Source organism: Tachypleus tridentatus, chromosome 11, assembly GCF_004210375.1.
Source record: "Tachypleus tridentatus isolate NWPU-2018 chromosome 11, ASM421037v1, whole genome shotgun sequence".
In the NCBI taxonomy this organism is placed as follows: domain Eukaryota; kingdom Metazoa; phylum Arthropoda; class Merostomata; order Xiphosura; family Limulidae; genus Tachypleus; species Tachypleus tridentatus.
In genome coordinates this window covers 47,981,266-48,006,330 of record NC_134835.1, presented here as the reverse complement: position 1 = coordinate 48,006,330, position 25,065 = coordinate 47,981,266, and the positions used below count along the sequence as shown (strand labels likewise).

General features: G+C 30.6%; 1 protein-coding gene across 1 annotated transcript; it reads left to right on the top strand.

Annotated features, from left to right (window-relative positions):
- Positions 1-1,579: 1,579 nt before the first annotated feature.
- Nubp1 (NUBP iron-sulfur cluster assembly factor 1) lies at positions 1,580-24,270 on the top strand. Its single transcript, XM_076467181.1, has 11 exons — positions 1,580-1,734; positions 3,560-3,664; positions 5,195-5,328; positions 9,393-9,461; positions 10,266-10,298; positions 11,466-11,556; positions 12,057-12,211; positions 16,576-16,686; positions 19,035-19,137; positions 19,775-19,858; positions 24,098-24,270. Exons 1-11 carry the CDS (start codon positions 1,704-1,706, stop codon positions 24,139-24,141), a joined length of 960 nt encoding a protein of 319 aa, XP_076323296.1. The 5' UTR covers positions 1,580-1,703; the 3' UTR covers positions 24,142-24,270.
- Positions 24,271-25,065: the final 795 nt, after the last annotated feature.

Genomic DNA, 25,065 nt, shown 5'->3' with positions numbered 1-25,065 from the left:
ACCAGCGGGGGACTTAACTCACTTCTACAATGCAGCGTGATAACTCTTTTTATTTATCTCGATTTACTTGATGTCTCATGAAGTTATATTTATAACTTATATTTGTTCTAAATATATTCTTCAAAAAAAGAAACGCAAAATGGATAATTTTCTTATTTTAAAGAGAAATATATGTATTAACGTTACAAGCTCAGAGTATGTGATGTTACACGTGTTAAGGCACTGATTGTCAGACCAAAATGACAATAAAAGTTGTGCACTTTGAAAACGGAGGAAAACATCGGATTTTTCGCCAAAACACATTCGTGTCCAATAAATTTGTTTGAGAGATCTGCATGTTCTGCGAGTGCAACATGTGCAAAATCCCTATAAAAGTGACGAGTTCTCGGTTTCCATAGCTCAGTGTTAAGCCACCGACACGCAATACAGTTACGCCAAGACTGACTGAAGCACAACGCAACAACGCCATTGGTCGCTTGGAAGCAGGCGAATCTCGATCAGATTACCAGAGCTGTGAATGTCCATCCAAGCACCATCAAAAGGCTATGGAATCGTCACCAACAACATGGATCAACTTGTGACCGTCCACGATCTGGCAGACCTCGTGTGACCACGCCCGCACAAGATCGCTACATCCGGTTACGTCACCTTCGGGATAGGACCACCACTGCGACGTCTACTGCCTCAACCATACCAGGGCTGCGAAGGATTTCCGATCAAACCATACGCAACCGTCTACGAGATTCTTAGGCCCCATGTGCAACCCATCATCGTGAACGTCAACGACGTTTTTCAACATGACAACGCCCGTCCTCACACAGCCTGACTCACCACTGTCTTCTTGAGACACCACAACATCAACGTTTTTCCCTGGCCCTCCAGATCACCAGATGTAAACCCCAACGAACATCTTTGGGACGAGTTGGACCGACGTCTGCGACGGCGACAACCTCAACCGCGGACTCTACCTCAGCTTGCAGCAGCTTTGCAGGCTGAGTGGACAGCCATTCCACAGGATGTGATTCGTCATCTCATCGCTTCCATGGACAGGAAGTTATTGATGCTCACGGGGGGCATACTCGTTATTGACGTTGAGTGACGTTAAACTTCAACTAGTGAGCGTGGACTTCGCCTTTGCATACTTTGGATGTTCAGCAGTGAATGTGTAAAGTTTCACACATGTCATACAGAACTACCCGGAATAAACTTGTTAACAATATGTCTCAAATTTTGCCTTTTGCGTTTATTTTTTTGAAGAGTATATTCCTAAGACTACCAATTTAAACTTAATATCACATTACATAAACTAAACCATGTAGCTCTGCTTAGCAAACACGCTACTACAACATTTAAAAAGCCCGGTTTGCAACACTATATTGTATCGTCAATTTGCAATCTCAGGAGGAGAGTTTAACAACTTGCTGCTCCCTTAAATTTGAGAAGACAATTTCTTTTGCAATTGTGAAAGCTTACTGAACATTAAAGGTTTAGAAGCGACACAAAATAAATAATTATTCTTTAAGATGAAATATGAATCATTTTTTATCAGTAACATAGGCGAACGTAATAACATTTTTATTCTAAAAAAAAATGTTTATCGTATTATGTATCTAAATGCAAACATTTCACCCTTAATTTTTAAAACACTGCCGTAGGAAGGGTGCACGCGTGCTTTCAGATACGGTATAAAGCTGTGGTCAAATATGGCCGACAGACCTGAAAACGCACCAGAAGGTAAGAAGTTTTGTTAGAGGTTTTGAATGGAGAATATAATGATAGTTGTCAACTTCAAAATTGATGCTGAATAGTAATTTTGAATTAATATAAACTTTAGATATTAATCCGAGTCTTTGCGAAAATAACATCAAATATATTTACTGGGTGTTTCTAAGTGTTATGATTAGGTATCACAGTCGCTTGCAATTATTTAGTAGCCATACTTTTAAAAGGTTTCACATTTTATTCATTTTAAATATAACATTATAAGTACGATAAATTTATAGCCTACCAAAAAATTAGAGGTATTATTATTGAAATTAATAATAACATAATTTCATGAATATGCAGTTAAAATTCAAAGTTAATATCGTGGACATAATTTGCTAACTTAACACAGCAAGCCAAACATTATTTCACAAATGACAGAAAAGTAAATGTAATTGACCAATGATAAATTCTAAAGAAGTTTATTAGACCGAGACAAATGTACATACCTAAATATTAAAGTTTATATCTAGTAATCTAAAAAGTAATTGTTGGACTGCACAAGTCATCATTGATCACTTTATTGATTTGCATAAACCTAATTATAATAAATTTCAAGTGCCAGAAAATCTCTTTAAAGAATTTACCAAATTTTTGTACTTTAAAAAACCAGTTTAAGTTGAGCAATATATCTCATTGTTTCTGATTTATACTGTGCCAACTTATTTTTGGTTGATTTACACAACACCAACAGTAATGCTCTATATTTAAAAATAATTTACCAAAACTCAACGTTTTTAGAAGTACATTTGATTGAATAAGGTCACCTAACCCTACCTCCTTTTTTTGTTTTTGCTTGTGTATGGTCTCAACTATATAAATGGTCATATATAATCTCGCCTTTTAATATATTCTTGTGTAAAAACTACATTATATAAACATTAAATACAAATCATGTGCCTATTCAAAAGAAGTTTCAAAAGATTTGAACTAACAGTACGTACCACATCAAGTATATCCTTGTAACAATGAACTATTTTGTCAACACACAGATCTTATTTAGTTGGTATGAAAAAGCTTTAGGAATATTGTGATAGCAAAGCTCTCAGAACAGATTTCATCTTGGTATGTTGAATAAGCTATGAAGAGAGTTGATAAGAATGTTAACTTGTTCTTTAAAAGTATGTTAACACTTTACAAAATCCAACAAAATTGGAGATTGCCATTAATAAAATTTCTTAGATATTACCATCTTATTTCATACTCTGTTAATTCTGTGTTCTGATACAATGAAGTAAATACATGTAAAGGTTTGTTACATGTGTAAAAGTTAGTATATTAATACAGAACAGTTGCATGTATTTGATACAGTGCTGCATTTTAGTTTATTGAAAAAGAGCATGATTGTAATACATCCCAAAGTTAACCTTGTCCACTTAAATAACACACTATATGTTTTTGAGATATGTGTGGTTCATTGTACTTTGTTTTGTAATCAGATATTTTTATCGTTAGTTTAAACTGATACTGTTATTAAAATTTTGTGGCTAGGAAGAATTTCAACTTAAAAACTTGACATTTTGGTTTTGTAGTAAAGAAGTTTTGCCTATGAATTTGAAACTTTAAGGAAACTTTAATGGGATCATTCTTGATATTTTGTGTTATACAGAAATAATAAACTTGTAGTTGTGAAACACTTTAGTGTATATTAAATTCATGAATTTTAGAAAGTGTCAAGAAAGTATAGGATATTTTTTCAGTTTATAAATATTTAAAGAATGAACTATTTAACTTGTTTAATTTGTATTTTAAAAGTATCTTAAAAATCACATTAACATGCTTCCTTCATTAACAGAGTGCCCTGGCACCCAGAGTGAAGCTGCAGGAAAGGCTACACCTTGTCAAGGGTGCCCTAATCAACAGATCTGTGCATCAGGTCAAGCTAAAGGACCAGACCCAGGTAAATTTCCAAAGTTTTATTTTATTATTGTGCTCAAACAAGTGTTTCATATGTATTAAATTGTTTAACATTTGCATAATCCTTTTTGAGTAATTCTACCAGATTGAAAACATGTTCAGGTTATGGTTAGGCTCCAGTTTTTGTTGAAGTGATTCACTTGCACTCTGGCAATCTTTCACTCCTATTAAGCTTTTTGACAATTAATGAAGTAACCAACTTTTTTATCTTGTTCTAATAATAAATGAAAATTTAGTATACAGTGGTTTTATATTTAATTTGTAACAGTACATTGTATCATTAAATCTGATATTTCTAAAACTTGAAAAAAATTGTGTTTAATGCTGTAAGCTTGTTTGTTTGAGAAAAGGATTTCCATAGAATAATTGTACATACAGATTTTTTGTAAACCATTTAGAATTTCATATTACATCTTTATTGAGTACACAAATTGCAGGGAAATGATTGTAGTTGTTTATAACCCAAAGTAAGACTGGGAAATAGAGGAGAGAATGGCCATTATTATAAAAAAGCAGATTTAATATGTTGCAAAGAAGAGGTTAAAAACTTAGAAATTTTGTGTGATATGAAATTTGCACTGTCATGTAGTAAGATGAATTGTCTGCATTCCACATGTATATTTTTGCTAAACATTGTTTTTGTCAGAAACTTTTTAGTAGTATATGTATATAGTAATCTAAATATATGGGTGTCTTTAAAGAAGGTGTCTGACTTGGTGATAAATTCTATAATAAACAAAGAGCATGAACTCCATTTGTTTTTAAAATAAAACATATTTGAAACAAGTTAAACATGTATACAACAATTCATTACACTGTGAAGTTCATAGTTTTATCTTAAACATTATTCAGATCTCTTCTTCTCAAAATGCACTTAGGCCAATTCATTTGCTTTAGAATTCGGTTAGCATATATGTTTATCACAGTAGTATCTGTGTATGGTTCACTTACACTTTCATGTGAGTTACCACAGATGTATCCTGAACTTCCAATCATTTTTAATTTTGTGCTCTCCATACTTCCAATAATTATCTGCCTTTTGTCAAAGTCCACACAGAGGAGCTTAGTTAATTTGGAACATCTTTTTACAAGATAAATTTTTTTTCCTTATCTCTTTCAAACTGTTATTGTTGCTATAACATATTAACCATTAAGCTATTCACTCCCATGATAGTTAGTTTTATGGGTTTTTTAACTTTTTCTCTAACTGAACTTTAACATGACTTCACTCTTACTCTCTTTCCATTTGTTTGGTCACAGTTATTGGTATGTCTATCACTTAGGTCTTTTAGAAACCTTAGCCTTAACATAAATGAATTACAAACACAAAATAAATTAATTAATAATGGTACCTATAACTAAACAGTCTTTTTTTTTTAATCTGACAGTTGTAGTTAAAAAAAACTATGCTAGAAGAAAATCTTTGGGTTTTTGATGTTACATAGTTCTTTGTTTCACATTAAAATTAAACATACTTTTATGAAATGTTTATGTACACTTGTACCATTTTCAGATATTGAAATAATAAAGAAGAAATTATTGTCTGTTCAACACATTATCCTGATTCTTTCTGGAAAAGGAGGAGTAGGAAAGAGTACTGTTACATCCAGTTTAGCCCATGCCTTTGCTGCTGACAATGTGCAAAATGTATAGTATATGAACTTGAACTGTTTCCTAATTTAAGTTTGGTGTTAAATTTTGTTTTTAATCTACAACAGGTTTTATACAAAGTGTTTCTGTAAATTTTTTATAATTAATTGACATTTTTTTTTGTTTTAGTAGTTACTTTCTTATAAGATGATGGAAAATTTTATTGATAAATAATATTATAAGAAATAGACATGTTTCAGATTCAAGTAATCCATACAAGTTACTGTGATGTGCTAAAATAAATGTTGTTAGGTTTTTTTTGCTACAGGGGATTTTTACACATCATAATTATGACTTAGGTTGTGTTATGATGTATTTGACCTAGTAAGGTTTGTTTAAGTTATTTGATCTTTCTTTATTTTTCTTATACAGTAGAAGAATCATGTTGTCATTATCTGCTATAAATTTAATAATGCATTTGTCTGTTTATTTGATAGTTCTAGTGCCAGTTAATATAAATAACATGTTTGCATTTGTCTGTTTAGAACTTTTTGCACACATTTTTCATCAAATGCTAGAAATCTGATACTAGAAAGGCCTTTGTCCGAGTAGTTCAGATTGCATGTGGGCCTTTCCATTCAAAATCACTTCACCTGTTTTTGTTTAGTCAGATGTTCTAATGGAACAAGAATGCTGCCATACTATTGCCATCACATAATGACTGGCTAAATGTTGTTAGGTTTTTTTTGCTACAGGGGATTTTTACACATCATAATTATGACTTAGGTTGTGTTATGATGTATTTGACCTAGTAAGGTTTGTTTAAGTTATTTGATCTTTCTTTATTTTTCTTATACAGTAGAAGAATCATGTTGTCATTATCTGCTATAAATTTAATAATGCATTTGTCTGTTTATTTGATAATTCTAGTGCCAGTTAATATAAATAACATGTTTGCATTTGTCTGTTTAGAACTTTTTGCACACATTTTTCATCAAATGCTAGAAATCTGATACTAGAAAGGCCTTTGTCCGAGTAGTTCAGATTGCATGTGGGCCTTTCCATTCAAAATCACTTCACCTGTTTTTGTTTAGTCAGATGTTCTAATGGAACAAGAATGCTGCCATACTATTGCCATCACATAATGACTGGCTTTAATTTAAACTGTAGTTGTTGTTTGTTTTTTTATTTGCAAAGTATTTGACACAACACTTAACCCATACATAATTTCTTTTAAAAAATGACCATTACACTGTGGGCTTTCTCATCAAATTTAGGTGTAGATATGCATGCTCAATTCTTTCAAAACTATGTGCTCATCACTTTGTCAGCATACATTCAGACATTTCTACACATTCAGCTATGTTTGCTCTCATCACAACTTTACATTTACTTTGCAATAATTTAGCTTTAATTTATTTTATAACTTTTTTCAGTAGCGTGGGTTTAATTCTTCATTTTTGTAAGTTTGTTTCAACTCATAAAAATGTCATATGTTAAATGTTCATAACTTTTATACTTTGTACACTATTATAAATACCATTACTTTATCATTTACATCTACATGAATTTGTCTAACTACATAAACATTTTCAAGTAGTCCAGGATTAATCAGTCTTAATACATGATGTCTGCAAGAAATGTAGCATAAATGGCTTGTGTGGAAGTGATAGAATAAGGAAAAACTACTGCATGTGTTTTGTGAGTTGTCAGGTTTTATAGAGCCACAAATCTTTACAGCAGGTGTCTGTGTCTTGTTGGTGATTAAATTTCAACAATAAACGTATAGAACACAATCCACTTGTTTTAATATATTAAAATGAAGCCAAACATGTGTAAAAATGAAATTCTTTATACTATATTTTATTACAGTTGTATCCAGAATTTTAAATAATTCTTTTTTTTTTCTTGTCAAAGTCTACACAGGCAAAATCAATTAGTGTAGAGCACCCTTTAAAGTAATTATGCTGCTCTGTCTCTGTTGTTAGAAAACAAGCTGTGAAACATACTCCAAGATCACCACAGTAACTGTTGGTTATCATAGTTATATTCAGAGCTTTAATTTAGTTTCCATTTTGGCCAAGACCAAATAAGCTGGTTAAGTTACTCTAAAATACGGTATGGCAAGACAAATCCTTGTACTACAAACTATGAAACTTTTATTTTAGAATTTTTCTGTTATGGCTAAACTGACAATTATACAGTCTAACTTTTCTTGCTTTCTCTATCTGCATGTATTTAAACCATGTAACAGAAAAATCTAGAAAAGTTTAATCCTCTAGTAACAACAATTTTAAATATAATGAGAAAAACTTAGAAGTTTTTGTATGAGGTGAAATCAACAATATTACAACAGGCAAGTACAACACTAAACTGTATACAATTAATTACTCATGCAGAGTTATGTAATAAACTTGTGATAACTAATTTTTTGAAATACTTTGAATAACTTTTAATACTCCTGTTATAAAAACTAAATTGTCATTAAATATTAAATCAAATAAACAATAACTCTTAATAAGCTTAAACACCATTAAAGTTACTGTCATACAAAATCTCTACTTTCTTGACATAGCTATGTTGTGACATCCATCAGCATGCTGTCATTCATGCTTTCAACTGCTTGTAGCTTTAATCAGGAAATCATGGTTGCATATGCTTAGTAGAATATATGTATCTTGTAAGCCCAAAATCAACAGTCATTTTACTTTATTAATCACATATTTCTCAGTTTTTTTTTGCTTTAACTCGCATTAAGCCATTATTGTATTCCTTGTATTTGGTATATTACTGACTTGGTTGATTTTTTTCCTACCACAAGTTGGTTTGCATTACAGTTGGACTGTTTCATTAGATTATTTGTGAAAGCTCCTGATTTCTCACCTAAATCTGCCTGGAGGTCTAACCTACTGATTTGCAGTTGTTTTTTATTTTACTAACTAAGACACTGTAGATTATGCATGATTAGGTAATCAGTCTCTGTTTCAAGTGGGGCTGTCTGCATGTGCCCTTTCAGCCTGATAGACAGTGTATTATTGATGTACTGCTAGTCTTATCAAGTATTTTCTGTATGTATGTAAACCTTTGTGTAACTTCTGTTGGACATACATCTTAGACAGGAACTGGTATATGTGTCATCTTTCTGTCCCTTGACTTTCTTGGATGAAACTTTTCTTAGAACTGTTGATAATTTCTTGTCATAAGAATCAAGCATTGTTTTTCTCTCTACTTGTACTGTATGATAACCTGGCAGATTTGACATTTGTAGTTACATAAGAACATAATGAATGTGAGTGCTTGTGGTATTTCTTTGTGTCCCAGACCACTTCTGTCATTTTCATGTAAATAACTTTATTGCAGATTTTCCTACTGGTGTCCTTTATACTGTTCAACAGATAGAATCTCACATTCAGAATCTTTTCGTTTGTTTCTCCTTTCTAGGGCTATTGATGTTTTCAGAAAAGTCATGCAGCACTTTGAGTTTTTGTTTTTTTTTTAAGTTGTTGCCTCTCAATACCATTTTGTTTGACATCCAAGATATCTGAACTTGTTTTCTTAGCTACATTGTTTGTATTTGTAAGTTTTTCTGTCTCACACTTCTACAGTCTTAGTTTCTTGAGTTGCATTTATGTTGTTCCTTTCCTGAAAAGGTTAATGCTTACTAGGGTTTCTGGTTTATGTGACATTTACACTCTGATAACCAGCATGTGTATAATCTATACACTTCATGTAATGCCACTTTGTATCTCTATTTTAATTTTCTGTTGACAAAATTTGTCCTCATTCTAAAGATACAGCAGATTATCTGATTTCTATATACAGGGTATTTGGAAAGTCACTGTGCACTTGTATATTTATTAACAGACATGGTTCAATATAGAATACAGGAGGTAAATATGAATCACAATTATAAACAATGTTGAAAGTGACCCCCATTGGCATCAATACAGGCCTGGATTCTTATTTTGTTTCTAAACACTGCTATCAGTTGCTGGCTTGAAATAGACTGAATAAAATATGATTACAAAACTGCACAGTGACTTTCAGAACACCCTGTATAATTATCTAATTTCACTAAAATTTAAATCATTAAAACATCTGTTTGTTTTGTTTTTTGTTAGGTAGGTCTACTTGACATTGATATCTGTGGACCATCCATTCCAAGAATTATGGGACTAGAGGGAGAACAAGTATGTATGGTCTAATAATTGAAGCCTAATACTGTTTGTGCAAATGTAAGATGTTTGAGACATGTGCTTAAAGGTTGGCTTAAAAATGACAATTACTAAGTTGCATCAAAATATCACTAGCCTGAGATAATTCTTGGCCAGAAGTTGGTAGTAACAGAATAATGCATGGCCATGTGGTTAGGGCAATCAACTTGTAATCTGAGGGTCATGGGTTCGAATCCCCATCCAACCAAACACATTTTTTCAGCCATGGGGATGGTATAATTTGACAGTCAATCTCATTGTTTGTTGGTAAAAGAAGCAGCCCAAGAGTTAGCAGTAGTTGGTGATGACTAGTTGCCTTTGCTCTAGTCTTACACTGCTAAATTAGGGACAGTTAGTGCAGACAGTCCTTGTGTGGCTTTACTCAAAATTTAAAACAAACAGGATAATGATGATTACCATTTGATGTTAAAAATAAATTGAGAAAATGCTTACATTCATAGGAAAAATTATGTTTAGTAGTAGATATAAAAATAACACCAGTTTAAAGTTTTTCTAAATGTGATAGCAGAATAATGAAATATTTATTAAAATAATAATAGGCTAAGTCTTATGCAAAAGTTGGTACCAAGTAATTATGTTAAATAATAGTACTGCAGAAACTTTGGCCTGAAATTTATGCTGTAGTTTGTTATATGATAACAATATAAGAAATCACTATTTTGTTAAAAGAAAAGCAGGTTTCTTTTACTAAGTCTTTAGAGAGATTAATGTACCTTTATTATGTAATTTACTAATTTTTAGCAACATATTTTTTTTCAGGTTCACCAGAGTGGCTCAGGATGGTCTCCTGTTGTAAGTTTTAAAAATTCATATATTTTATGGTGGTGACAAAAGAGATATTTAATGAGTATGTCATTATGTTATCATAAGGAATCAAACAGTATAAAGTTACACCATCAAAATGTCTTAAAAAAAAAAAGGGCCCAGCATGGCCATGTGGTTAGATTGCTTGACTCGTAATTTGAGGGTCATGGGTTTTAATCCACCCCATCAAACAAGCTCATCCTTTCAGCTATGGGGGTATTATAAGGTTATGGTTAAATACACTACTTGTTGATAAAAGAGTAGTCCAAGAGTTGGTTGCTACAGAAAGTCTTTTAAAATTTGTATTGATTTACTTTTTCATTTACTGGTGTAAACTAGATATAAAAATTTTATTTAATGCTATTTACATTTTTATTTCAAAAGATAAACTTTGTTTCATTTTACCTTGATTCCCTTTTATGAATTTTAATAACTTTAATTTTAAAATTTTTTTTTACCAGTTGTTTTCACTGATAGCCTAGTTACTTTGTGCCATAAAATGCCAACTAGTGAACTAGTAGTTGGATGTGGATGGTGATGACTAGTTGTCATCCCTCCAGTCATTGCTAAATTAGAGACAGCTAATGATAAATAGCTCTTATATAGCTTTGCACAAAATTCAAAAACAAACCAAAAAATCTTATTATTTGCTAAGATGGACTAATAAACTACCCACAGTACACTTCTCTCTTTCTCTGTTTTTTTTTTTTTTTTAACAAATACAAACTTGTAAGAATGTTAAAGTTAAATCCTTTAAGAAATTCATTGAGCTCTAAAATCCTTTCTTCATGTATTTTGTGTATTGAATGTAGGCTTAGCACTTTTACTTTATTTATCCATGTTTTGTATTTCCTGATTTTTTGAAAATATCTAAAATACTAGAATAATCAAGTTTTTTAATCCTAATTTCTTTTGGAAAAATTAAAGGATAAAATATCTGCTTAGTCATTAAATAGTAAAATGTTATAACTGTAAGTATGCTTCTCAGACATTAGTTTCTTTGTACACACAGTATCTGTAATTTCTGGTCAGATGCTCTTGAACAGTTATTTGTATGTATAAGGTACATTGTTTTATAGAATTGTTTTAAGAAATTTCATGTAGTATAAATGCCATTTCTGCAAATATGTCTTAAAATATTTTGCTCAATTGCAGTTTGTTGAAGAGAACTTAGGAGTGATGTCAGTTGGATTTCTTTTAGCGAGTCTTGATGATGCTGTCATTTGGAGAGGACCAAAAAAAAATGGTATATTTTCACAAAATACAGAAATTAAAATAGCTTTTATAACTTTTATTTTTTGGTTAAGTATGATGTGATATGTGGAAGTTACATGTATTTAAAACACTGTGCTGTCTAAACTGTGTTTTTTCTTCTACTGTTACATAAAGGTTTTAAATAAATGACTTTTTTGCAGGTATTTGGTACAGAGACTTATACTATGTAAGGACTTAAATCCAGATAGCATTAAGAATATCCATCACAAATATTTCGATGTGTTTTGCTATAAAACACACACACACACTTCCTGCAGGTGACTCAGAATAGGACTCACTATGTTAAAGTTTTTGGGCAACGTTCTAAGAATTTCTTTTTAGTTTTTAAGGAAATATTTTCTGATTGTAACATTTACAACTGCCATTATTATTCACTAGTTTTTAAAGTTGCCTTGTTGCTCCATAATTTAAACTTATAACTTTATACACTTAAGTTTTATAAGATATATTGTTGAATTTTTTGTTACATAGGTTTGATCAAGCAGTTTTTAAGAGATGTGGACTGGGGAGATTTGGATTACCTACTGATAGATACACCACCTGGTACTTCTGATGAACACTTGTCTATAGTTCAGTACTTGAAAGGGTCTAATGTTGATGGTGCTGTGATTGTCACCACACCACAAGTTAGTAAAACTAATGCATGTGTTCTGTGTGAAAAAAAATACACGAGACTTGCTGAATAACTGGCCATGTATTACCAAACATTTTGGTAAACAAATCATATTTAAGGATTTGTTTTTTAATTATTTTATTCACTAAAATCAATTTTAAACAGATCACTATGACCTACTTACAATATAAGTATGTATGTAACTTTCATGAAAGTAGTTGATGAAATAGTTTTTAATTTGATTTGAATAATCCTAAAATAATGTAGTTTTAGAAAAAATAAGATATTGATTTTTTTCTACTATTTATAAATAAAATATTTATTATTTAATGTAGTTATTTGCACCTAGATTAAATAGTTCAAATGCAATATTATTTTCATTTTAAGTATAAAAGTACTATTTATCTTCTAGTTTTCACATTTCCTTTGCATAATCTCTAGAATCTCCTGAATGAATATCAAATGTTTTTTAAAGTAAATGTTTATGATTTATTTTCCATTTTCTGTATTATATCATCAACTCTAGATATTATCATTAATGCATAATAAAATTAAATAATTAAATTTAAGAAATGGAAATATATATACATTTGAAATGTTCCTAGGATACTTTATAAACATCCTTTTGTCATATGTATAATATCACATCTTTATATCTTTTCACTTACAGTTTATATTTAATTTTCCTTTCAAATTCTTTGCCTTTTATTATTGATGCAGGTATGCCAATGTGACCCTGAGGGGCCTGGCATGGCCTAGCACGTTAAGGTGTGCGCTTCGTAATCTGAGGGTCGCGGGCTCGCGTCCGAGTTGTGCCAAACATGCTCACCCTCCCAGCCGTGGGGGCGTTATAATGTGACTGTAAATCCCACTATTCGTTGGTAAAAGAGTAGCCCAAGAGTTGGCGGTGGGTGGTGATGACTAGCTGCCTTCCCTCTAGTCTTACACTGCTAAATTAGGGACGGCTAGCACAGATAGCCCTCGAGTAGCTTTGTGCGAAATTCCAAAAACAACAACAAAAAAAACAACAACAGTGACCCTGAGAATATTATAGTTATTGTAGGTCAAGGGTCCACAAATTCTTTCACTTACACTTGCACCCAAGAATGAGGCCATATTTAATTAGACCTTTCCACAAGTCAAACTACATCAAGTTGAATGTATACAATCATAAAATTTTCAAATATGCATATATAAACACAAATAATATACAACTAGTTAAAATATAAGCAGAAAACACAACCAAGTTGTTTAGCAAACTAATACATATAAGACGAGAAACACTTGCCAAACACTAGGTGCACCTTAAGAGAACAATGGACTAAGCTTCTTTTCTATCTCATGCTGTAAATCCATACACTGGTAGAGGTTTCTTCAGGCTATAACTAAATAGTGTGAAACCTGCTGTTTTTATTGGTTGTAAGCATGTCTTTCAACTTCATACCATCAGCTAGCAACACAGCTTTGACTTTGCAAGTGATTGTGGCAGACCTTAAGCTTAGACATAATGTAAAACCTCCATCAACAAGTTCTTGGAAATTTTCTAGACACAATTGAAAGACAGGTAGAACTTTAATTTGACCTTCTATGTCAACAGTCTATTCCATTCTCACAGTATTGTGTATAATAGCTTATAAAGCATAGATTTGTAATTGTGAACAGATTACTTTACATCAGAAACTTGCAGTTTTAATTGTTGTCTTAAATGTATCTGGAATAAAACTTGAATAATGTAAAACTTTAAGTTATAAAGTGGTTTAATTAAACTTTGAATCTAACTCAATAACAGACACAGGAGAAGGTTTTAAAATGGTGTCTGCAACAGCCATGATCATAGGACTAAAAGAGCATATCTGAAAAAATTATAACATAATATGTAAACATTTGTTAAAATGTTGGAATTTATATGACTGTATAAACGTTTTATTTTACATGCAACAATATGGCACTGTGTAAAACTTGTATGACAATATTTAAATTGTTTCAAGGTTATATATTTTACTGTACTGTTCACCAAAACTTAGTCCCTCAATAATTGTAAGTGGAAATTTAACATTTGTTAGCTAAACCCAAATTCTGGCAGTCACTCAGAATTCACATATTTTGATACAATAAGAGGAGCTGTTCAAAATGCTACATTCCAGTTGTAAATAACTTTTGATTAAGTGTATATTGATCATAACTAAAAAAGTAACCTTAAAAGTTATAAGTCTATCCTACAACAAATTATTCAACAAAAAGTGCATAATACCAAAAATTTGTTAGAATTATAATGGATTCTGTCATCACTGGGAGGACCTTTGTTACTAATATTCAAAAAATAATCATTATATGTGCTAGTTTTAAATAAGTGAGCTTTGAGCCAAAGATTATGAAAAAGAAGACATTTAGTTAAAATTTTTAATGATATAAAATAAGGAAAGTTTACATCATTACATCTTATGACATTTCATAAGTCATATTAATAGTGCTACTGGGATTGTGATACTACATAAGAAATGCTAACAACATTACAGTCGTAAATTATGATATGATACAAGGAATGTGATATTATTATGCTCTGTCAGAATGTAAACATGTAATACCCATCATGGTTTGTGCTCTCTTTCAGTAATATTATAACTGTTCAGATTTTAAATTATATTTGATTTACCAAAAATAAATGAAAATAGATTAGTAGGATGGTTTTTATGAGACTGTCTACATTTACCCAGTTTGAACAAGAAACTTAATTTCCAATATACCTTACCATATTTTTTAAATGATTTATTTTCCTTATAGCTTTAAAGTGTTTAAAGTAATAAGATTATAACCATACTGATTATTATTGAAGTATACCTAATTCTTAAGACATATATGGTTTGGCAAAAACTTTCCATTTTTATTATTTTCAACAGTTATTTTACAAGTGGAAAAGTAGTGGTAGTTTCAAACACTTATAAATGTTTCCAAATATTCTTGTGCATTGATCCATAGCACTGTCTAGCAAATCTTGAAATGTTTTGAAAATCTCAGTATGTATATAAAACTTAACTATTGTTTTGTAGTTACATTTTGGCTCAGTATTTAGAATTTTAATTTTTATAAAATGGTAGGATTTGCTAGAAATTAATGTTAAAACAAATATTTTACTGCAATCCAACCTAGTCAGGAAAAAAAGTAGGTTTATGAATTTTTCATTGAAATGCATATATAAATTATGTTAAATGTCTAAAGAAGTAATTCAACAGTATTTATTTAAAACCAGAATTTATGAAATATTTAAGTACACTATAGTTTTAATCTTGACAATAGTTTTATAATCTGTTACCATCATGTTGATAGAATGCACGTCACTACTATTTCTTGCGTTCTCTTTTGTGTGTGTGTGTGTAACAACCAAAACGTCTACATGGTTTCTTGTATTAACTTTTTAATTAACTTTATTCATGATGTCCATAAGCTTTGGCAGATCATGTTTTTGGCACCTCAGAAATGAAGAAAAAATTTAAAAAGTAGAACTCGTTTATAATTATTAATTTAAATGAAACTAGGTTCAGTATTGGAAAAAATAATTTAAGAATTGAAAAAAATATGTTCATACTGACGTAAGTAGTGACTAATTTGGTAAGCTTATTTTGATTTTGTTTAGAAACAATCCATTAAGATGAGGAGAGTTTTAATAGTTTTAAAATGGAAAATGGTCTACTCTAATAGTTAATGGTTGTCAAAATAATCAATAATCATCAGTTATAGATATATCTTAGTTTCTTAGTTGTGTAGTATTGTTACTATTTGGTATCTACTACCATGTGAAATAGGGTCAGTTGTTGCATTAATTCAGTTTATCCCAAACAGCCTATAACTTAACAGTCAAGTAGAAAATACTTCATGTGTATTATCCAGTTGCTATGTTGGTTCCTGGAGAAGGTATAACAGATATTAAAAATTACTTTATTTAGGAAATTATACTTTTGTTTTCAGTTTCTTTCACAAAATATATTTTTAATGATAATTGACAATAATTAAGCCCTTGGTCATTAAGAGCTTAATACTTACACATAAGCTAATATTGTGCTAACTTCATGAACTTTTCTGTAAAAGATAGTATATAATAGCTTAACTGTGAGTAAATGGTTTAAAACTAAGCACAGTGTTTCAGCAAGTTTCCATTGTGTTATTTTGTAATTTTTTAAACTATTTAGTTGTATCTTTTACTCTTCTATTAATCATTTTATCTAACTATTTTTTACAAATTTTTCAAACACAAAATATTGTACATTTTTTTGACAACAGAACTGGCATTTAGTATAACAGACATCCTACAGATGTGTGAACTTTTATTGTGTTTCTCAGAAATTGGAATAATCTTTAAAGTTCAGTCTTCATTATTCATAGGAGATTTCATTACTCGATGTTAGGAAAGAGATAAACTTCTGCCGGAAAGTTGGCATTCCAATAATAGGAGTCATTGAAAATATGAGTGGATTTGTTTGCCCTAAATGTAAGGTAGGTTCAATTTATTCCATTTAAGTAGAAACTTGTTTTGATCACTTGGTATATAAGGGTATTTAAAAGACATTCTGTTTAGTTTTTTTCTTTTTTAGAAATTTTAAATATCAGTTTCTGATGATTTAAATAACTTAACCAAGGATGATATGGCATAGTATATTCTATATAAGCTAAGTTCATTTGTATAACACTTCTGGATGATCTTCAATTGTTGTCAGCTGAGACTCACCTCAGCAGGAAAAACTTAATATTTTACATTTAGTTTGAAACAGCTTTGATGTAAACTTACACAGATTGTAATTCAGTTTTTATATATAATCATGTCATATATAATCTATATACATAAAACATCAATGTACACTGCAAACCAAAATCTTACAACCAATGAACATAAAGAAAAAATATGCATTTTGCGTTGTTAGACTCAACCACTTGTTCAAGTGAAAGTTTAAGGCTATACTGAAATGAAACGTTAATCGGTAAAAACGTAATGAAATTTAGTCATTTGTGTTCAAACATTAGCATTGTCAACATCTCCCACTGACATCTATGTTAAATTGGGTAAAAACATGGCAAAGGCTAAAAAGTTGACAGAGTTTGAACGTGGCAAAATTGTTGAGCTGCAAAAGCAAGGTCTCTCATATTGGGGGGGATTTTTAAAAATGGTTTGTTTCTCTTTAGTATTGACCCCTTTTCTATTTTTATCACACTTTTAATGTTCATTATATTAACCCCCAGCTGCAGAAATAAATTATCAACCAATCAAAATTTAGTATTCAGTTGGGTGTGTTCTGCAGGCTGTTGCTCAAAAGAAATTAAAGTGCACCTTGTGGTGTGTTCTGCAATTGCTTGTCAGTTCACATTCACACCATATGGCATGTTCCACAGCTAAGGGGTTAAGAAAAAAAAAAAAAACCACTATTTCCTGTCTTTTGTTACAAACAACATTTTACTTCACCTGTCCAGTGGACTGGCACTCCAGATACCACATTATATATCTGTTACAAGTGGATAGCTATAGTTTCACCTGGAACACAGTTAATTTTGATTATCTGTAAATGCATTTTAAGTTGTTTTTTATAATAAAAGTCAAATGATGTACAAAAATAGTAAACTGTCATTTATCAATAATATAGTGGCTCTCTGAGGGTAATAATTAAATGTTTGGTATCATCTTATGTCCCTAGGATTGTTTTGTAAAACACAAATATTTTTCTAGAACTCCTTAACATTTTCAGTATAATATGTATATATATATCAAGTTTATATAATTTAAAATATAAATACATTGAGGTAAATTTATACATGTTTCACAATAAGACTAAAGTATATAATACTTTGAAACTGCAAGTGTTTTAACCTGTAATAAAAACATAGTTTTATTTTCTTATCAAACACAGTATTTAGAGACAGATGGAATGAAAGTAATCACCTGCCATAAAATCATACTGGCTACATGCATGTACAGATTTAATGTTTTCCAAAAAAATAAGCTATTCTTCACTTCCACATTGTTGTATTGTATAGTTCTGTACTTAGTTAATTTAATGATTGTAATGTAAAAGATTTAATAAGATACATAAATAGGAAAAATTTCTATTTAACTCTATGCATGCAGATGTGGTGATTTTGACAAACTCTGCAATAACTATATAACCATAAAACTATTACATACTATGTTTATCCTCAGGAGAAACAGTTTGGGAAGAATTTCTTGATACATTTTGGTAAAGTCAATCTAGTAACAAGGAAAATTGTCACATAAGTGTGATATAAAAGTGTATAATTTTACAAAAGTAACATATAAATTATTATTCTAACCTGAAAAATCTGCCTGTCAGGTACAGTTAGTATATCAAATTATCTTTTGAAAATTGAACTTGTATGAAATGTAATATTGTTTGATAACCCTTAACCCTTTAAGGGTGCCTATTGCTGTATGATAACTACATAATGTGGTTTGAATTTCATGCTAGAAATGTGAGACAAGCACACAAAATCAATATACAAAGGCTAACCTGAACAGATTCACATCCAACATAGCATAGGTTGCTATTCAAAACACCAGTAATATTTGTGGCTGAATATTGTTTAATTTTTATGAGAAAACAGACCCAAAATGGCATCAAATCACTCAAGTATTTTCACACTTGAAGAGACAATCAAAATTGTGCAAACTAACAATGATTTTGGCTCTTAAATCTGAATTATCACAATATGATTTTAAACATAATACAACTGAAAAAAACACATATAAAGGGTTAATTTATGTTTCTGTTCCTTTTGGTTTTTTAAAATTTAAAATAGCTGAGAAGCATGATTTTCTTCATTGTTTTTACCACCAGACAGAGTCCCAAATCTTTCCTCCAACAACAGGAGGAGCAGAGAAAATGGCAGCTGAAATGAATGTTCCATTTCTTGGTAAAATTCCATTGGATTCTCAAATAGGTGAATTCTTCCATATGTTTTTACTAATTTTAAAACCTTTATTAGAAGCATTACTGAAATTTAATAAAAGATACATTGAAAACTCATCACAGAATAACATAGCTTTGGGCTATTTTTAATGAAGATTTATGACACAAAATTACATTTGAATAAAAACAAGATCTAAACAAATTGCTATTCAAATGTAAATGTTTTAGTTTTTGGACAAAATGAGAAATAAACTACATGTGGTGCAAACTAGAGTAGATTATAGATTACTGCCAACTATAAGTAATGCTTTGGAAGTTGAAGATTATATAATATTCATATACTAAGTATCCTTGGAACTTTGTATACTCAATTTCTTCTTATTAATGATATTCGCTAAAACCAAATATCATGTAGGATTATTTTGCATACACAAAACTACTGACTGAAATCAATGTAGAGTTTTTTTTTATTTTAATAAGGAATAAAAGTGATAAATTAATGAATGATTTGATCAAATTGTAAAATTGTAAAAAAAGGTCTAGATTTGTTTCTTAAGTTATTGTAAAACATCGTTTTGTTAATTAAGTTAATACTGATGCTAAAATATTAGTGCAAACTCCATTCTAATAATTGCTTAAAGCATTCTATAATAATTTTGTACTTGTAGGTAAAAGTTGTGATGAAGGAAAGTCATTTCTTAGGGAAGTCCCAGATTCTCCTGCAGCCAAAGCATACCACATGATACTTAAAAGTAAGTTATTTAATTATAAACTGAGAGACCAGAAACAGTGACTGGAATTACAGGGGTAAATATTATTTTAAAAAATTGCAGATTTTTCCCATATCCTCAATTGAGACTTAACATTTATTACTAATTTGTCACCATACTGTACATTAACAACAAAACTATGATTACATGTTTTCAACACCATAACCCAAAGTCAATAAGTTTATTTTCCTTATTTTTCTGTTGCACCTTTTCCTTTTCTCACTCATCCCCTCCTTTCCTTTCCAATTTTTACTCTTTCCATGACACCAAACGTTCAGAATCTCAAAATTGTTCCTCTACTTTTTGGACACTTTTTGGAAAAATATTTATCCCCTGTGGAATTTGAAGTGTAGATTTCATCAAAGACGCATTTCACTGAATAACACACAAAAAATGTTTTTTATTGTTACTGTTGTTGTTATTATCAATTACCTTATCTTTCAGGTGTTGAGTGCAGATCTATATATCAAGTTTTGAAGTAAGAAGAACAATTCTAATTACTTAAAACCATTTTCTCACTCAAACATATTTTAAAATTGATATATTGCAACCTTGTAACATTTTAATCTTTAATGTAATTCCCAAAGAAAAGTTAAAGGTTTCCAATTTCATATCTCTGTACCTTGGAGGTGTCACACTGTTTATAGATTTTAAAAAAATTATTTTTGTCTACCACAAGTTATTTGTTTATATTTACTAAAAAATATTATCCAATGAAATTATTTATTAATGCCTATATTCTCTTGGGATTTTCATTCTTATTGGTTTTTGTTTACATGTTGTTTTTATGATGTCATTGCAGGTGGTCTGAACAATGAATATTAAAACTCGGTTTTGAATGTTACTATAGCCAGTATTTAGATACAATTAGATAGAGCAAATTATAAACTACGTACATCAGTGGAGATTGTTCTTTAGCAGTAATTAATAATTGCTTAAGATATTGACTAGTCAGAATATTTTCCTGGTTAAAATATCTGTTTGGAATCTTACAAAAAAATTTAATCTGTGGCAAAGTGTCAACTAAGCCTGGTTAGTTGTAGCAGGTACAACAGATAAACACAAAATACACCAGTGCCTCCAACCATCATTTATGGATTGTTATTTAAAACATTATTTATTTTTTTGGAGATAAAGTATATTGATTTAGCATGATCTGAACCAAGAAAATTGTTAGCAAAAATTACCCCTCTTGGGGGAGGTGTGTCAACAGTAAGTTTCTGGACTTGTGATGCTAAAACCTAGATTTCAGTCACCCATATTGGAAAAAGAAAGAAACTGCCTGTTATCTAGATTTGCCAAAAAAAAACACACAACAATAATGAAAATCACAACACATGGTGTGAAAAGTAATAGTTATGGCATTTTAAAAGGGTGAGCCACAGGTCACTAATAAATCTTTATCAATTTGTTTAGTTTATAGGCAAAAGTGATAACTGGTGCACTTAGCAAAATAAAGTATCAAAAGAGATATGTTAAAAATATTTAACCAAGACGAAACTTAAAGCTTTGTGAATAACAATTAAAAATTTAAATTTAAAAATGCAAAGAAGTATGTGTTGTTTTTTTCAAACTGTATCTCATTAAACAATATTTTGGAAATTTTGACTTGAAATTAAATTTTAAAATCATACAAAGTGTTTTTGCAATTTGGTATTTCCACTTTGAAAAGGAGGGAAGGATATTGGGATGTCAGTGATACCCCTCTGGGTCAGCAGTGGTTAATTCTGCATAAATTACATAATGATATACAATATTTACGTATGATTTATAGCTTTCTCATTACTGAAATTTTTCAGAATCTATAAACCATCAGTATGTAGTTGTTTTTGTGTGTGTGTGAAACATTACCATAAAGACAGTACATAAAGCGTGTTTATACATTGTGCTTCAAGTAATCTTTTACATGTATAAAAAAAATAATGGTGTGCTGATACTGTTTAAACAAACATTTTCTAGAATAACTTCAACTGGTTAACCGTGATTGTTATGAAACACATTGGATGAAAAGTTAGTTAACTCTTTCTCAACAGGCTTGATATAATATAAGCAAGTTCATATACACATTTGCACACGTTAAGTATTTGTACTATAACTTTTAATGCAGTATGTATATTTTCACAAAATTCAGTAGACCTTTTGTAAATATTACAAGCTTTTTGTATACGACAAAATGATTTTTTTTAATGAAATACTTTTACCAAAGATTTGTTTGTGAAAATATCCTGCATGTTTCATCACCAGACCAAACATGAAGTGATTTTATGTTATGATTTTTTTATAAAATCCATTCTTTGTCCCAAACATCTCAGATATCCTTTGTATAATCTCTAAAAACCTACTAAATACATTTCAAATATTTGTTTTCAATAAGATTTTATCTTTTATTTTCTCTACACTATGTGGGGTCTGTCAATTTGATTGACCTCGTAACCATCATCATTTTAAATTTATGGTGTGTCTGGATTTGATTGGTTAAAGATCTCATCTTTATGGGGACTGGAAGTGTCATTCTTGTCTCTGGTGGTTTGAGGATGGAATTGATCTCTGGTAGTGAGGACCTCTTCCTTCCAAGGACTGGGCATATTCCCAGTGTCAATGGCTTGAAGATTGAGTTTATCTCCTGATAAGTTGAAAATCTTTTCCTCCTGGGAAGTGGATGCACCAATCCTTGTTCAAGTGGTTTGAGGATGGATTGATCTTCCAATTATGATCAGATGCACTCTAACCACTATTTTATGAATGTGCCTGGCATTGATTGATTCGGGGACTGGATGTATCTTTCCCACTATCAATAGTTTGAGGATAGAGCTGATCTCCAAATAGATTGGGGACTTTCTTTCTGGAGATATGAAATATCTTTCCTGGTCTCAGTGGTTTGAGGCTGGAGTTGATCTCTAAAACACATAATTTCCAATTCTGATGTTGTTTACCTGACTGTCCTGCTTCCTGACTTGCCTTGTCTGTTTTTTTTCTCTTGGGGCATTTTTGCTATTTATTATATAGGCATTCTTTGCTGCCAATTTAGCAACAGTTTTTCATCAAATGTAAAAATATATCTGGTTCAGATGTATTGTGTGTGAGTGTATTTTCCTCTGAATATAGATGTTACACTCCATGGGTTCTCTTTCGACATACTCTGAGGTGGATCAATCTAGGTGATATTACACCAGTCCCTCCACCATATCAATGTAGGATTCTAGCTTTTATATGAGATATTCTATCAGCAGTTGTAGTCTTTCTATAGTCCTCCCATCTTTTATCCCCACTTCCAGAAGTTTTGATCTTGATGCTTGTTCTCAAACTGAGGTTAGACTCAATAATTCAGATAGAGCTAGCTACACAGGAAAATATGCTACTGGCAGAGGGTTGTCAAATGGTTATTTACATGCTACATTGCATCTGAACCACATTAATGATGTGGGGGTAGATGGGGGAGTATCAAAGTTAGTGGGAAGCATTTGAGTGTATTAAAGGCAGTAATAATCAAGAAAAACTTTTATGTGAATGGAGGGTATCTGTCAAAAATACATTTTCTGTGTAGGAGAAGTGGAAGAGTGTGAGAGTTCTTGGTGAAGAAATTAATTTGATGTGTACATAGATGTTTGTAAATTCCATACAAGAAGAATTTATCTACATGTATACAAAAGTTTATGGAAGTTCTCTGTCAACAAAATATCTGGATATGTGTGTAGTTTGGACAAATATGTGCATCTACAACCATTGTATAAGTAAATTTGACATTTTATTATGTGTAAAATAACTAAGAAATTGATTACACTATATTATTCACAACAAGAAATAAAATGGTAGATTCTTATTTAACAACTTGCAGTTTTGTAGATAAAAAAGAAAACTGTTAAATGCTGAATTCTGATTTGATGATGCAAAGATATCTTTTATAATCTGTGTTATGAATCACACAGTAAAATGCTACATGTTTAAATTAAGCAAAATGTTGAATTTTAATTTATTACAGAGGACAGCTTTTTATATATTAGGGCTTATTATGTAATTCCTCTTTTTGTTGAATTTTTGAAATATCCGACTTAAAAGTAGACATAAACTGTTAGAACCTACTAGCAGCAACTTCCACAAGTGTGTAAGAAGTGTATTTTGTATGACGAGCAATTCAGTCAAATGTTATTTTTGCAATAACAAAATATCTTGATTTTCATGATATTGTTTTATGAATAATTCATGCATTTATTGTCTTTTCAGGAATAGTGAACTCTATCAAAGGTGAAATAATGGACACCAATTAAATGTCACCAGAAAACACCTGATCTTTTGTGTATCATATTCAATGATCCTGTTTATCATGATTCTCTAGAGTTGCAAATTATTTTGTACTTCAATTTTTAATTTTCAATAAATGTATAGTTCATTTGAAATTGTTCAATGAATGACCCCATTAATCAATTGCTACAGTTTTCCTCAAGCCATGATATACAATACATACAAGCAAAAAAAAACATTGGAAGTTCGGGCTACAAGTCAGCTCCCTTCCCTCTATTCAATAGATCAAGAATAAGTGCAAGATACTGACAGTGGCAGATATTTTAATTAGTTTTTCCATAACAGAGACAGGATGGACAAGTTTGGTAGCAATGAGAATTGTACCCAAGGGCCTAGGATTGCAAGCCCTTTTCAAATCTCCAACACTGAATAAACTTGAAATAATAAAACAACATCAAGTTATAAAGCTAAAATTGGGTGAAGTATAGATAGCCCATTTTGGAGCTTTCTGCTTATCAACACAAACATAATGGCATTATTTTGATTAGTTAACTATTTTCAAGACATTTGATTTAATTATAATTTTAATTAATCAACTGCTGTAATAATCAGAACCATTGATCACAGCAAGTTGATTAATTTTCTAAAAATCAATTTAATCTTACTTTTAGTGAATCAATTGTTGGAATAATTGCAAACAGTCACAACTAGAAACACTAATTTCAATTAATTGATTTAATCATTTTAATTAACTCTGTAATTCCCGTGTAAATAATTTACATAATCAAGTAATAACTGCTCATGGCAAATCATTTGTATCAACTGATTAAGTCACCCATTTCTACTCATAAACAACTTGTACATATTTCACAAATACACCTACATCAGTTAAGGTTTAAAGTTTTTAATGCTACTTACAATAGAATCTACAACTGTTTCAAACTTAAGAC

Bases quoted from the DNA above. Each gene is read 5' to 3' on its own strand.
- Nubp1 (XM_076467181.1), top strand. From the start codon at position 1,704: ATGGCCGACAGACCTGAAAACGCACCAGAAG. The intron at 1,735-3,559 runs GTAAGAAGTTTT...CTTCATTAACAG, and splicing joins ACCTGAAAACGCACCAGAAG to AGTGCCCTGGCACCCAGAGT. The intron at 12,212-16,575 runs GTTAGTAAAACT...CATTATTCATAG, and splicing joins TGATTGTCACCACACCACAA to GAGATTTCATTACTCGATGT.